The sequence below is a fragment of the Xenopus laevis genome, chromosome 3L, assembly GCF_017654675.1.
Source record: "Xenopus laevis strain J_2021 chromosome 3L, Xenopus_laevis_v10.1, whole genome shotgun sequence".
Classification (NCBI taxonomy): Eukaryota; Metazoa; Chordata; class Amphibia; order Anura; family Pipidae; genus Xenopus; species Xenopus laevis.
In genome coordinates, this window is record NC_054375.1 from 14,337,857 (window position 1) to 14,353,890 (window position 16,034).

The following is a 16,034-nucleotide window of genomic DNA, read 5'->3' on the forward strand; positions in this document are numbered from 1 at the left end:
CCGTATTCGGTAATAGCGCATTCGATCGAATTCGAATTAATGTTTTCCCCCCAAAAAACGAAAGGCTAAAACCGAAATTGGCCAGGTTTTAGATGGCGAATGGTCGAAGTCTAATTTTTAAAGAGACAGTACATGATAAATTTCGATATTCGAATTCAGACTATTCCCTAGTTGAAGTACACAAAAAATAGCTCGAAAGCGAAAATTCACCTCAACCTTCGATACATCTGCCCCCTAATCACAAGCTCATGATTACGTGTCCTTGGGTGACCCAAAACGCGTAAGGTTTCTGGATTCTACTGAATGGTGTTCCTGACTCGTGCCTACCTACAATTGAATTTCCTAGAGGAATTTAGCAGGATCTTGCAAGGCCAGCACATATCAGATATGTGTAAAATATCAGAAGACAAGGTTTTTATTGAGGTTTTACTGTTGGGGATGCCCAGGCCTTACCTTTTTTTGCAGCACATTGACTTTGCGCTCTTTTACATCCAGCATGTCCTTGAGATCATGGATCTCCCCAGAGAGGGTCCCCTTCTCCTCTGACATTTCCTGAATCTGCTTTGTCTTCTTGTTCAGCATCGACTCCTTCTCCTCGAGACGCAAGCGCAGAGCGTCCACCTGCACCGCACAGAGGAGTACCCCACGTATGAGATTAAGTTTGTGGGATTTCGTCTTTAAATTAATTTTTAGTATGATGTAGAGCAATATTCTGAGACAATTTGCAATTGGGTTTCATTTTTAATTATTTGTGGTTTTTTAGTTATTTAGCAGCTCTACTGTTTACAATTTCTGCAATCTGGTTGCTAGGGTCCAGATTACCCTAGCAACCATGCATTGATTTGAATAAGAGACTGGAATATGAATAGGAGAGGGGCTGAATAGAAAGATGAGTAATAAAAAGCAGCAATAACAATACATGTGTAGCCTTACAGAGCATTTGTTTTTTTTACATGGGGTCAGTGACTCCCCATTTGAAAGATGGATAGAGTCAGAAGAAGACAAAGAAGTCAAAAACTATAAAAAAAATAAAATAATGAAAACCAATTCAAAAGTTGCTTAGAATTAGCTTTTATATAACACACTAAAAGGTGAACCACTTCTTTAAGATGTGGCGGAAACATCTGAGTGTCGGTGACAGCCCATGGAAGCACATTACCCTAGCAACCATGTATTGATTTGAATAAGAGACTGGAATACGAATAGGAGAGGTCCTGATAAATTTGTAGTAGGGATGCACCGAATCCAGGAATCGGTTAGGGATTCGGCCTTTTTCAGCAGGATTCAGCCAAATCCTTGTGCCTGCCCAAATAAATCCAAATTTGCATATGTAAATTAGAGTGTCACGTAGGGAAATTGCGTCACTTTTCATCACAAAAGAATATTTTTTTCCCTTTCCGGACCCTAATTTGCATGTGCAAATTTGCCCGAATCTTTCACCAAGGATAGTGGATTTGGTGCATCTCTAATTTGTAGCCTTATAGAGCATTTTTTTTTTTTTTTTAAATGGGGTCAGTGACCCTCATTTCAAAGCTGGAAAGAGTCAGAAGCAGCAGGTGAATAATTAAAAAAAACTATGAAGAAGACCACCTGAAAAGTTGCTTAGAATAAGCCATTGTATAACATACTAAAAGTTAGCTTAAAGGTGAACCACCCCTTTAACCTCAGTCAGCTTCATTAATAAACATATTGCTCTGTTTAATCTTCCCTATAACTCCTCCTATTGCTCCATAAAACCCCTCCGCTTAACCCCACAACTCCACCCCTAACTCCCACCTCTGTCTGCAGTATGGCAGCTCGCTGCTCCTTGGCGGTGAGGGATTCCTTTAGGACCTCCACGTGCTGCTTGCTGTCAGAGAACTGGTTGGTGAGGGTCTCCAGTTTGGTCTGCAGGGCCAGCAGGTCCGTGTCCTTACGGGAGAGCTCCTGCTTCACCTGCCCGATCTGCGAGAGGGAGAAATGACGGTCAGAGGTTGGGATCAATGTGTTTAGGACACGCAGCAGTAGTGCAGGAGAGAAAGAGACTAAATAAACCCCATGCACATATGGACAGTGTCTTATCCGTGTAAATATATAGGGCTTGTAACTACAGAGCTCGTTAATATCTTGTATATATGAAATACTTTAGCTACAGTAACTCCTTCTTGTACAGTCTGTCCACAAGTATTCCTATCTTACACCCCCCGATATCACCCCAATCACTTTCCCTAGTTTAGTTACCCATAGCACCTAACCAGCAGGCAGCTTTCTTTACCAGTGTGGTCAGGGTAATGAAAGCTGATTGGTTGCACGAGTGGCATCATAGACCCACTGAGCAGCTAACTCAGCCCACTGCATGGACAGTACTGGTCTCATAAACCCCCCCCCCCATTAGGTCGGGGCTCTGCATCAGACAAGGGTTAAACGAAGTGACAGTGTAAAAGACAAGCCAGGCACTTAAGAGGTTAAACAACAAGAGTGAAAACCACATTGTTAGGCAGAGCAGAAAATGAGTGGTGGTGCCGAGCCACAAGGAAGAGAGAGAGATGCCAGAGGAGAGGCAAAAACGGCAAGCCTTACGCTTGACAGCTCGGTCTGCAGAGCTGACGCTCTCTTCCTCAGCTCCTCCGCCTGATTCTCCTTAGCGCTCAGCTCCTCTTTCAATTGCTCTACCTGTCAGGACATCAGACTGTTCATTTGGGCTTCCTAGGATTTTGGGGGGCAGCCCTGCAAGGGCACGGGTGGAGGGGGGGGCAGCCCTGCATGGGCACAGGAGGAGCGGGGGCAGCCCTGCATGGGCACAGGAGGAGCGGGGGCAGCCCTACATGGGCACTAGGGTGTAGCATTGCACTGGGGTGCTGAGTAGTTGAACAATACTTGGAAGGCTTAAGGCTGAATTTTACACAGCTGAGATTTGTGGTGCCTTAATGTGCTCCCTAGCAAAGGAATGAAATATGGCATCTCCTGTCATGGAAACACCCAAAAAATACTACTGATATTAACAGGAAACCCTCATCTTTTACTTCAATAAAACTCTGGATTAATATGCGTGGAAGCTGCCATATACTCCCCACACACAGCGTTGGAGTAAAGGGAACTGGCTACGTGACAGACACGGGATTATTATTTGGGGGGCCTTTCTACCTCACACTGCTGTGCCTTCTGGCAACGCTAAGAATCACCTTGTTCTTCATAAACTTGGAGTGGCTGCGATAAACCTCCATCTGCTTCATTTCTTCTTCCCGTTCCTCCGTACTCAGGGCCCCGTTGGATTTCAGCATCTGAATCTCATCCTCCAGGTCCCGGAGACCCCGCTCCATAGAGGTGATCTTAGAGTCCTGCGAGGGGGCACAAACCACGCAGTGATCAGCAGCTTAAAGGAGAACTAAAACCTTAAATTGACGATGGTTAGAAATGCTGTATTTTACATAATGCACTTACTGTACCAGCCAAAAGGGGTAAGGATTACGAAGCCCTCTAACAGGCTTTCATAACGGCAAACAGCATCTTGGATCTTGTTAGGCCTCATTTGTGTGTCAGTGGCTCTGCACATGCTCAGTGGGCTCTGGGCTGTTGCTGAGAAGCTAAGTTTAGGAATTGTAGGAAACAGTGATGGCACCGGGCTGGTACAGAATTTCCTCTACATATAATAGACGCATGGGGCAGTAGGGGGCTGGAAATAGTAATGATTTTGGGATAAACTTCCATGCCCAGATTGAACGCAGATGCCAAACACATCTCATACCTTCATTTCGATTACCGTCTGAAGTGCCTTGGTCTTAGCTGAATCTGGGGCATTCTCGAAGCGTCTGTGAAATTCCTGCATAAAGACAGAGAGTGAAAAGAGTGAGGGTAGTGGGACTGGATATAGATTGGCGTGAGCTCTAATGCCCAAAAAGGAAGGAGAAAGGGACACAGAACGGAGGGGAGTCGCACAGGTGGGGGCACCTTGCCTGTGAGACAGAGAGAGGTAAATCAAGGTGAATATAAATCTCTCTCACACACACAAGGAGACTGCTCTGCTCCCCAGAGAAGAAACTGCTAGTAACTAGGAGTGAACAACACCCTCCCTCTCACCTCAGGTGGGAGACGACTCAGGTGCTCCTACCAACTAAAACAAAGGCCCATTGGTAGCAGGGGAGCCGAATTGCTAAGGGATCTAAAGACAGACATGTGCCGAGGTCTGAGCTGGTGTATAAATCTGGAAATACAGCAGCACCATGAAATATTTTTGCAACGGTGTAATTTGGCGAAGGTTGCCAAACGAGTGGATCTTAACCCTATATGCCCACCAAAGGCAGGGAGATATCGGGTTAATCCCTAGAGCCAAACGATTGGATAATAACGAAGGAAATGGGGGCGGACAGGTCGTAGGCTAGCTGATCCGGTCCTTGATCTCAGGAAAAATCTGCCCGATTGATAGGCTGATTTTGGCCTGATATCGATCGGAGAGACCCGTCGGAAGCCCCCGCACACACAGGCCGATAAGCTGCCAAATTGGTCTAAAGGCAGTGGGCCGAGGAAGAGACGAAGTTGGACTTTCCCGTGTATTAACATAGCCAAGTGGAAGAATGTTTGAAGTTTATTCAGTCCTTTTTGTTTGCAGAAAATGTGCACTTAGCTAATTTGTACAAGGGGTGTTGTGTGTGTGTGCACATAGCTTAAGTGGTTTGTGTACACAGCTAATGTGTATCATCAGCATTAAGTGACCCATGTGTGTAAATAGCTAGTAGAAATGTATGGCAGCCCCCATCAGTATAGGCAAAAAACAAACTGACATTTGGGTAACAGTTTCCATTTAAAAGGACAATGCTAGGAGATATGGAGGCACGTGTATAGAGTAAAGCACTGAGCAGCTTGGAAATTAGATGGACAGCTATATATCATTTACACTGTACCTCTCTAGCTGGTAGTCCTAATAAGCTGTAGGGTAAGTACCAGGGTTACATAATTCCCCCCCCCCCTGACTTTTCCAGCAGTTTTGTAGCTGCCGCCACCTCCAATAGGGATAAGCATTTAAAGCACATTTGGCTATATGCTCTCTGCTGCCGAGCAAGAAATCAAACTGGGATTCTAACATACCTTATACATGCAGTAAATCCCTATTCCACTAGATGGCAGCCTCACCCACCTTACACAGCCTAATGGCCCAAGCCAAACACATTTGTTTAGATTTCCAAAATGATGTGCTTAACAAAAGTGCCTTCCACTCTCCAACTCTCGGGAAGCAAGTCACTCCACACTTTCCCCATGTATTCAATAACAGCGCTGTCCCACTTCACCATAGAAAACCAGGAGAAAGATGGGCAGTGGGGGTAAATAATTTGTCTACGTGCTACTCACCCTGCAGGTCATTTGCTTCATTATTCAAAAGTCATTTCCTGCACATTGATTTTGACTGCACCTGATCCATAGTCTACTTTTCAGCTGGCCTACCAATATCTAGAGGTAGTAGACCCATGGGCCAACATAGGTGCCTATATTGCAATGGTCTAGAAAACTAAACCTGCTCTGAGGAACCTGCCCAAACACTTAGTGCTTTGCAAATAACCTACCCAAATGCTACCTGCTCTGAGGTACCAAGGAAACATTACCCTGCTCTATGAGGAACTTATCCAAACATGACATGCTTTGTAAGGACCCTACCCAACCATTGCTTGCTCTGCTTGGAATCTAACTAAATGCTACCTGCTCAGTGAGGAACCAACCATACACTACCGGATCTAGTAACAACCTACCCAAATACAACTTAACCCATCATAACTCAACTTGTTTGTTAAGACCCTACTCAATTGTTGCTTGCTCTGAGAGGAACCTAACCAAACACTACCTGGTCTGCAAGAAAACTACCCAAAACTCCACCAAAATATTGCATGAGCTGCGAGGAGCCTAACCAAATGCTATATGCTCTACCAGGAACCTACCCAATAGCTACCTGGTCTGTAAGGAACCAAACACTACCTAAATATTACTTGCTTTGGCAAAATACTACAAAAACACTAATCTACAAGAACCTACCCAAACATTACCTGCTCTACAAGGAATGTGCCCACATGCTAGCTGCTCTGCATGAAACCTACCCAAATGCTAACAGGTTTCCAAGGAACCTGCCCAAACCCTAATATCTCCACAAATAACCCACCCAACTGCTACCTGCTTTGCAAGGTCCTCCTCCAAACAAATCTTCCTGGTCTATGAAACTAAACACACACATACAAACACCACATTTTCTGAAAAGAAGTTACCTAAATATGACCTGCTCTACATTGAACAGGCTCAAAAACATCCTCTTAGAAATGACTTAAGTTGGCCATACACCTAGAGATCTGCTCATTTGGCGATTTCGCCAAATCGGATATCTTCTTGATATTTCCACATTGAGGTGGGCGACATAGGGCTAATCCAATTGTGGGCCCTAGGGCCCAGTGATCGGATCATAATGCTGGCAATATGGTCGGTCGGATCGCCGGACCCCATCTACGAACAAATGCGCCCGCGGTCCGACAGGATTTTTAACCGTGCCCGATCGACATCAGGATGACTTTCGGCCAGATATCGATTGGGGAAGCCCGTCGGAGGGCCAATAAGCTGCCGACTCGGTCTGTCTGCAGCTTTTATTGTCCCGTGTATGGCCGTCTTTAGGTGGGTTCTGTATCCTTATGCTTCCAAGACTGGCCATAGATTTAAAGATCTTTAAAAGATCTTCTCGTTATCGTGAGACCACGATTATCTTAAAACGATTGTTTAAATGTACTATTTGTCCATCAAGTAAAAAGACTTTCAGGCGATATTGCCAGCAAAACTGAAGGGTAGCTGTCTGCTTGGCCCTGCAAACATAGATAGATTGCACTGGGGCTGATAAAGAAAAATCTTTGCGACTATGGGGACCTTAAGTGACCCACTTGACTAAGCAACTGAGACCAAAAGTCTCTGTCAATACTCAGAGTGCTGCTGAGCTCCCCTTTGCGATATCGTAAGTTAAAGCTAGCGTGCTGAGCACAGCATTCCTATTGGAAGCAAATGCTAGAGGTACAAGTAGAAGATTTGATCCCATTTGTGATGCTTTGCTTGCAGTCTATAGTTAATCTGTCACTGGGATGTCACTCTCTGGGCCTCAAGGGCTTTAACAAGAAAGACATTTTGGGTCTATATTTAATTAAAGACTGAGAAGCCCATCAGAATGATTTGACATGTGGGTTAATGGAAGACTGGGCACATTCTGTTACGGTCCTGCACTTGGGCCTACGGCACATGAACGTTTCTCTGCCAACGGAGACATGGCCGATGCCTCTTCATACTGCCTTCCATTCACTTCATTGCCTTGGGCAGTTTCCATTCTTCTGAATGCCAGGTGGCACAGAGAGGTACTGGGGTACCAGCAGAATAAACCAGCAGAGAAACATTACCCATGTCATAGGCCTTCCACACTTTTGTCTGAATATGACCCTTTAAACATGACCCGAGAAGCTATATGGTAGCCCCATTACTCTCCTGCTGTGGGGAAGCCACTAAAAAGCTATTTCCATTACCATTTCCCTAGGCATGAGTATATTGCTCAGGTTTGACCCCATAGTTGGGCACCTCACTGTGATGATGTAAAACAAAGTCTATGCCCCCTGAAGGAATGGCTGCTGATGTTAAGAGCTGCACAGGCCAAGGAGGTGGGCAGGTTGGGGGGGGGGGGGGTCTCAGCACTGGGTCTTGTCCTTTTCCCATCTGCCCTACAAATGCGATTTACTGCAGCAGGAAGAGAAATTTTCTGACACTGGTAGAAGCTATGGCAACGGTTTCCATGGAAACAAAGCAACAGGCTGTTCTCTGCATTCTAGATGTGCGGTGATGGGGGGCAGAATACAGTAGACCCCTGCTCTGCTGGGACACTGACCAGTAGAAGTATTGTCTAAAGTGAAAGCAGCACCCTTAGTGGTTAATGTTTGATATTTATTATTGCTGTTTATAGAAACTGCCTCAATGCAAGCAAGTCCTTAAGGACTTTGGGTCTCTCTTGGTTCTCGTTAAGGATTCTCTCTGGGTTCTCGTTAAGGGTTCTCTCTGGGTTCTCCTTTAGGATTCTCTCTGGGTTCTCCATTAGGGTTCTCTCTGGGTTCTCCTTAAGGGTTCTCTCTGGGTTCTCCTTAAAGGGGTGGTTTACCTTTAAGATAACTTTTAGTATGATGTAGAGAGTGTGTAGACGCCCATTTGAAAGATGGAAAGAGTCAGAAGAAAAAGGCAAATAACTATAAAAACTATAGAAAATTAATAATGAAGACCAATTCAAAAGTTGATTAGATTGGCCATTGCATAACATACTTAAAGTTACCTAAAAGGTGAACCACCCCTTTAAGGGTCCAGGTACTGATTTGCCTGCCTTGGGCCCAGTTATCTCTGCATTAAATAAGGGAGTGAACCTTGATGTTGAGACCTAAATTACCTACAGCAAAGCCATCTACAACCCCACATGGTTGCTCTGTGCAGCCCCAGAAAATGTAAGGTCTCCATCAGCTGCCATTGACTGAACCCTCTTGTAAAAAGATAACTGTCTGGGAGTATGGCAACACTCTTACCTCTCTGAAGATGTTGTTCTCCTTCTCCTTCTGCTCCAGCAGGCTCTCAAGGTGGTGCATGTGCATTTCGGCTTCAGCCAACCTTCGAGTTCGCTCATGGTCTTCCTCCATGACCTTATTGGGGATGCCTTTGCTCTGCAACATCTCCAGCAGCTTTTTGATGGACTCATCCCTGGCGTTGAGGGTCTGTTTTTGCGTGTCAATGCGCAGCTCCATCTCTTCGAGTGTTTTGTGAAGCAGGAAAAGCTCCTTGGCTTTGCGGTCATGCTCGGCGTGCAGCAGTCGAAAGTTGTCCTCTGTCAGCTCGCCGGTAAAGGGTTCATTGAGGTGGCCAACGTTGTCTTGCTGGAACAGCTGATTCAGGTCTCTCTGGATCCTCAGCTCGTCCTGCATTGCCTGAATGCTCATTTGTAGGTGCTGGAATCAAAAGCACAGAAACAAAGTCAGTCTCTTTATATTTGACTTTATACCCAAATACATTTCAGCCGGGTCAGTCTACGTTATGGGCTGTGTGATTGCAAGCAGCCAATCACAAAGAGCTTATCCATAACTTCAGCCATATGAAACCATGCCATTGTCTGCATATAGGACCTCAAGGGTTCAGGTGAGCTATCTTGCCTCTGCCGAGATATTCTCCGTAGGCTTGATCATAACTGATAGACAATGATCAACAGATTGCACTTTAACACTACGCAGGGTGAGCATGTGCCAACAATGTAAGGATTTCTATCGACAGTAGGGCTGCCACGGTGATACAGTCAATGTAATCTAATTATTTCATATTTACAAATAAGTAGCAGGTTGTCCATAGAAAAGGTTAAAGGGTGTGAGTTGTGATGGGTGAACTTGATTTAGCCCAACTGGGTGATTGGAGATGTAGTTTAGCAACACCTGGAACTGTAACCTACAATAAAGCTTTAATACCATTATCTTGAACATGGGAACAGTGCAGAGAGCTTCAGCACACAGCCTCTAACATCTCTCGCCTTGCCAGCTGGTCCTGTGGGGACAATAAATGGATATCTTGGGGCCTCTCGGGAGAATGACTGCATTTCCCTGCAGGAGGCTTGGGCGGGAGAAGACGTGGGGAGACATTGGGAGCGGCGCTGACATTTATCCGTGCTCAGGAAAGAGATACAGACAGAATACATAATTCCAAAGGCAGCTAGCTGTAACACAGGTTCATTTGGGGTGAATAAGGCACACATTATGGCCAGTAATCAGCACCCATTCCAGCAGCGAAATGTAAAATAATCTTATAATAGTGGGGGTGTATCTAATCCGGCCATGCACATCGGCCGCACAAATTGATGGACATTAACTTGATTTGTTGCAGTGCTAAGTGGTGCCAATGTTAGGACATGCTAGTGTGCAAGTGTCAGCCATATATACACAATCTACAGCCCTCTCACTACTACTACAGGTATGGGGACCTGGTATACTGTATGCTAGAGACCTAAGTTTTCCAAATAAGGGTTCTTTCCATAATTTGGAATCAAAAACCATTAACCCAATAGGATTGTTTTACCTCCAATAGGGATTAATTATATCCAATAAAAGGTACAGCCTCTTAATTACGGAGAAAAAGGATATCATTTCTAAAATTTTAAAAAATTTAAAAAATGGAGTCTATGGGAGATGGGACTTCCTGTAATTCAGATCCCATACCTGTACTACAACATCCCTTATAATGATGTGCGAGTCGAGAAAAACTGGACCTGCACCTGCCCTCCATTTCTAGACCAGCACCGCCCTACCGATGATGTCACAAAAAGGGAGAGGCGGGCAGGCGCGAGCCTATAAAACAGGAAGTCGGAGGCTGGCAGTGTAAGGTCCACAACCCGCAAGAGGAGCAGCAAGGTCGTCCCGAACCCACCCGACCCGCGGGTATCAGCCCGGTCCTCACATCACTAATCCCTTGTCTAGGAGAGAGGTAGTAAACACAATAACAAAGAAAATGCAAGAATACTTTTCTTTAATATGTATGGTAATGCAGTAACGACCCCTTATCATGTGTGCACCGTAGCCCCAGTCACATGGTGTGTATATTAACAGCGTGTCTACAAATACCATTTCCTGCTCTACAGAGCAACCGCCAGTTGTCGGCACGCTGCATAGTCAAATATGCGGATATTACTTCGCAATCTTGCAAAATCAGAACCTGTGTGCTCTGATAAATCAAAATGCTCCAATAAGAAACCAAACTGCTTAACCCCATATTTTCCAGTCCGACTGCCATAAAGGAATATCTCATCCCAGTGCATAAGCTGTAGCCTCTAAAAGGAAAATCTATTTATGGGTAGAAAAAAAGTGGACAAAGAACAACAGCTATAAATAGTATATACTGGAACTGTAATCAGAGAATAACAGTGGGGCACATTGGGTCAGAAGGAGTATGTTATGCATTTTCTTGTCTCGCTTTCTTTTTCCAGTTTATACAGGGCCAAACAGGTGCCCTACCACCTACTTTCTTGGCTTGGGAAATATGGTATCTAAAATACATCCTGTGGGAAGCTAACTGAATAATCTATTATTGCATAATAAATAATGAAAAGTCTAAATATGAAATGAACAGATGATGGTTTCCCCCCCCATAACCTTAAAGTAAATGTGTCAGAATCTTTAAGGAGGTTGTTCACTTGTATATGAACTGTTAGTATGACGTAGAGAGGGATATTCTGAGACAATTTGCAATTGGTTTTCATGTTTTAGTATTTGTGGTTTGTGAGTTATTTGGCTTTTTATTCAGCAGCTCTCCAGTTTGCAATTTCAGCAGTCTGGTTGTTAGGATCCAAATTACCCTAGCAACCATGCATTGATTTGAATCAGATTGGAATAAGAATAGTAGTGGACCTAAATAGAAAGTAATTAAAAGTAGCAATAATAATAGAATTGCAGCCTTACAGAGCATTAGAAGGGGTCAGTAACCCGCATATGAAAACTCGAAAGAGTCAGACGAAAAGGAGAAGGAAAGCTACGGAGGCATTTTACTGAAAATAGATTAGCTGAATTAGTGCAAGTTAGAATGCTATATTTAATCTGTAGAATGTTTTACCATACCTGAGTAAACAGCCCTAGAAGCTCTCCCAGTTTGTTTAGGATAGCAGCTGCCATATTAGCTTGGTGTGACGTCACTTCCTGCCTGAGCCTCTCCCTGCTCACTTATAGCTCTGGACTCAGATTACAGCAGAGAAGGGAGGGGGGAGAGGAGCAAACTGAGCATGCTCATGCCCGGGGCAAGGAGGTTTAAGCTGAAAACAGAAGTCTGATACAGAAGCCCATGAGTATACAATAGAAAAGAAATGCAATGTTTCTTTTGACAGAGGAGCAGCACTACTTTGAGGGTTTACTGTTGTGATGTGCGAGTCGGGTTTATCCTGAACTGCACCTGACCCTAACCCTCTCTCCACCCGCGCGAGTCCGACTTCCCTTTATAGACCCCTGTCGATGATGTCACAAAAGGGGCGGGGCGAGCAGGCATGTGCCTATAAAACGGGAAGCTGGAAGTCGGCGGCAGGGGGAGCAGGAGGAAGAGCTGGACTCTGAACCCAATTGACCCACAGATATCGGGCTGGCCCACACATCACTAGTTTACTGGTATATTAAGGTGGACATTTCTGATAAGGCTTACTTAGTTTTAACCTTTAATGAAGACCAGTTGTAAAGTTGCTTAGAATTGGCCATTCTATAACATACTAAAAGTTAACTTAAAGTGGACCTGTCACCCAGACACAAAAAGCTGTATAATTTGGCATCGCCAAACGAGCGGATCTTTCCCCGATATGCCATTAACAAACATGGCTATATCGGGTGTAATTTGATTGTTCGGCCTATTACGATGTGCCCTGGGTTTCGATCTCCGCCGGACGAAAGATGACGGCACACGGCACACACGATCCGAAAATCGTACTTGAATCCTTGATTCGTACGATAGGATCTGTGTGTCTATGGCCAACTTTAGGCATAGAGGCGGGGCAGACAATTACTTTCACTTTCCATTCAGCACTACCTGGATGTCACTGCACTCCCACATTCCCCCCCCATACCATTTAATTATGTAGCCAGTAGTCATGTGCCGGTCCAGTTTTTCCCCCATTCTGGTGCACAAACAAGATTCTGAGATGATACAAGACTTGCCTTAAAAACAGTGTCCAAAAAATGGCTCCTGCCTTGTTGTTATAATTATGAATTTCCCAGGCTGAAGGAAACGAGATTTAAATAACTTATATAGTGTAATAAAAGTTAATTTTGCTTGACTAATGTGATAAAATAGGACTTTGAATATTTTTTTTGGGTGACAGGTCCCCTTTAAAGGTGAACCACCCCTTTAAGGTGAGCCCAGTCACCCAACTGCCCGGAGACAGTATGGCTGCTTTCCTCGTATTAAGATTCTTTGACATGTTCAAATTGGACCTGAGTGGGGCTGTATGGGCCTTTGTGTACTTTAAAAACCAGGAACCATTTTGAGACTCAGTCCAGGCAACTTTTGTCCACTGCTGCAAGTACCGAAAAACCTCGAAACAAATTATTACAGAAAAACAAAATGGCTGCTGCCATTCAGATGATGTCGAACAGATTGAAGTCAAGGTCTTCATAAACAGGCTGAATAAAAGAATTGTATATCGTATCATCAGATGCATCTCAAGGCATCGTGTGACAGTCTCCCTTGTCTATAAAAAGCAATATCGTAGGCCGGAATGTTAAAAGCATATGACCATTTCCCTGATGACCGCCTCGGATAACGTGATCCTTTCTGAGGGCAATTTCCTGCCATTCCTAAACCTGATACATATGATTAAATGAGAGCCAGGATCAAAGTCTGCAACCGGTCGCGACTTTGCAGAAGAAGCTACGCACCAAAACAGCGAGTGCGAAAGCTGGAACGGGAGAGGGAAGTGTGAAGATGTTTGGGAGGGAATGCAAGCTGTGGGGTTGTTACTGACATGTTACTTTGCAAACAAACATAAATGGAAGGAGCCAGGGAAAGGCCAAATGCTAAGGGGAATGGGGGTGCTTTCTCTGTGAGGAAAAGTCAGACACAGCATCATGAGGAAATGGAGGCTGCTGAGTCACCAGAGCTGTCAATCACAATTTGCACTTCCCAGAGGAGCAGGACAGAAGGAAAGGGCCGATTGACGGCTCAGAGGAATCCCTTATCAGTAGGGATAGGTGAAACAGCCCTCATTCTTGCCCAAGAAAGGCTCATCTGCATAGGAGGATGGGTAGGTTACACCTCCCTCTCATGACAAGTGCCTGGGCCTTCACAGCTGGGCTGCTTTGTGTGTCTTGTGTGAAGGCCTCGTCGTTGCTACAATTAGCAGGTCATTAGAACTCCGCACAGTGAGTCATTCAGGAGGCAGCGAGCAAACAAGACCCCCCCCTTCACAGCTGGAGGAATGTAGGAATGGCAGGAATGTGCCCAGTAACTGACAGCAAGAGACTGAATCCCCCCAACACACACACAAACACTTCAGACTTGTAGCTCCTTTTGGCACGGACTGGGTTAAGTTAGATTAACCCTTACCTATAGCTCAGTGCCAGGGGCGATCCTGGCCCCTCCGCCATCTGAGGCAGCAGCAGTTGCTGCTGCCCCCCCTCCCCCGGAAATTCGCTCTTAAAGTATCAGGAGCAGCATTTTTGGCGCCCCTTGTACCTAGTGGGGCGCTGCTGCCTGAGGCGACAGCCTCAACTCGCCTCATTGGCGAAGCACCCCTGCTCAGTGCCACATAAGCAAGTACTTTAGCCCCTTCCCTGTAACAGGAGCCTGCGCTGAGAAGGATGTAAAAGAATAAAATAATTAAAATAACCCTTCCCCCCCCCACACACAAGCCATGACTGAGCGATATAAAACTGTTAATCCTGTCCCTGACGCACAGAGGGGACCATGACGAATAAATTCGAAACCTTATCCTTGCCACAAGCAAAATGAAACATCAGCCTACACATCGCCTGCCACTCGGCGTATTACCGAGGAATATGGAGAAATAACCCTGCCACACGGGCTATTACGAACCATTAACCCGAACCTCAGTACCAGATGAGACAGTACTTTAACCCTCTCCTTGCAAGAAAGGTACTACAGAGTAGAGTCCTGCGCGGAGACAATTTCTAAGACCCGGACCCGACCCAAACCCGCAGCCCGTGACCCGATCGCGCATATTTACCCAGAAACAAGTTTTGTAAAACTTTAAAAAGGAATAAAATATTGATAGTAAATAACACAAGAAATTTAGATGAGACTCACAACCCGACCCGCAACCCGTATCTATACCCACACTTGAAAATCCTCGGGTACCCAACCAGCTGCAGGACGCACACAAACGCTACTCCTCTCTACATCATAAAGGAATTAATGTACAGGTGTGGGTTTGCTTATCCAAATTATGGGAAGGTAATCAAACTTAATTTTAAATCAAATACACATTTTTAAAAATGATTTCCTTTTTCTCTGTAATAAATAAAACTGTACTTGTACTCAACTAATATGCAATTGATCTTTATTGGAAAACAATTGGGTTTAATTTATGTTGAAATTATTTTTTCATAAGGTATGGAGGTCCAAATTGCGGAAACCCCCCCTTAAAGGAAAGCTAAAGCAGTAGCTAGAAAAGTTGTACTTGATGTTTTGTGCTTCTGTACCAGCCCAAAGCAACCACAGCTCTTCGGCAGTAAAGATCTGTCTCTCCAAAGATGCCCCAGTAGCTCCCCATCTTCTTTTCTGCCGATTCACTGCACATGCTCTGTGCTGCTGTCACTTACTGAGCTTAGGGACACAATATACAGTACACATAGAATAGAAATGTCACAATAGAAGGCTGATTAGTAAATACAGACAATTACTACATGGCAGCACAGAAACCAGTGCAATTAACATAAGAATTTATTAATCAGCCCTGTAGCATCAGTTTATACTGTATTATAGACCAACCTCATTTTCTGCTTAGCTTCTCAACAGCTGCTCAGAGCCCACTGAGCATGTGAGTGTCACAGACACTTTCCAAGATGGTGACCCCCTGTGACAAGTTTGAAGTCCTGGATCATTGCTGCTATTGACAAGCTGAAACTTTAGCCTCGTGCAATAAGTTCCGTATATAAAATATGGTATTTTTAGCCATATTAATTTTTAGGGGTTAGTTCTCCTTTAAAGGAAAAATCGCTCATTATTTGGGTGTGCCAAAAGTTAGGCACCCCCAAGTAATTGTAGTTGCATAACTGACACCCAGGGCCTGTGTTCCTATCAGCAAAAAACTGCACCGGTCTGGGGTTATTCCAGAGAGCACCACGGAGCAATCGGCTTCCACCTTTTTTTTGTGGGTTTGCATGCACAGTAAATCGAAAAGCCGAACTTTAACGAAAGACGACTATTTTGTGCTATTGCGCATACGTCTGCCTCTGGAAATTTAAAGAAAGAAGATGATCGCTCCATGGTGCTCACTGGGATAACCCCGGGCCGGTGCAGTTTAAAGTAAATACAATCACTTGGGGATGCCT

General features: G+C 44.8%; 1 protein-coding gene across 12 annotated transcripts in view; it reads right to left on the reverse strand.

The window, feature by feature from the left end:
- Nucleotides 1-16,034, reverse strand: part of erc1.L (ELKS/RAB6-interacting/CAST family member 1 L homeolog) — a 144,475-nt gene that overhangs the window by 91,186 nt on the left and 37,255 nt on the right. For 7 of the 12 annotated variants that reach the window (XM_018241171.2, XM_018241166.2, XM_018241168.2 and 4 more), the window contains exons 3-8: nucleotides 8,544-8,960; nucleotides 3,725-3,799; nucleotides 3,162-3,317; nucleotides 2,560-2,652; nucleotides 1,777-1,944; nucleotides 454-621 (exon numbers count right to left, since the gene is read on the reverse strand). In XM_018241171.2, coding sequence (XP_018096660.1) covers nucleotides 454-621; nucleotides 1,777-1,944; nucleotides 2,560-2,652; nucleotides 3,162-3,317; nucleotides 3,725-3,799; nucleotides 8,544-8,960 — 1,077 coding nt within the window. The remainder of the gene's footprint in view (nucleotides 1-453; nucleotides 622-1,776; nucleotides 1,945-2,559; nucleotides 2,653-3,161; nucleotides 3,318-3,724; nucleotides 3,800-8,543; nucleotides 8,961-16,034) is intronic. The other 5 variants (XM_018241170.2, XM_018241172.2, XM_041585941.1 and 2 more) reach the window with 1 other exon arrangement.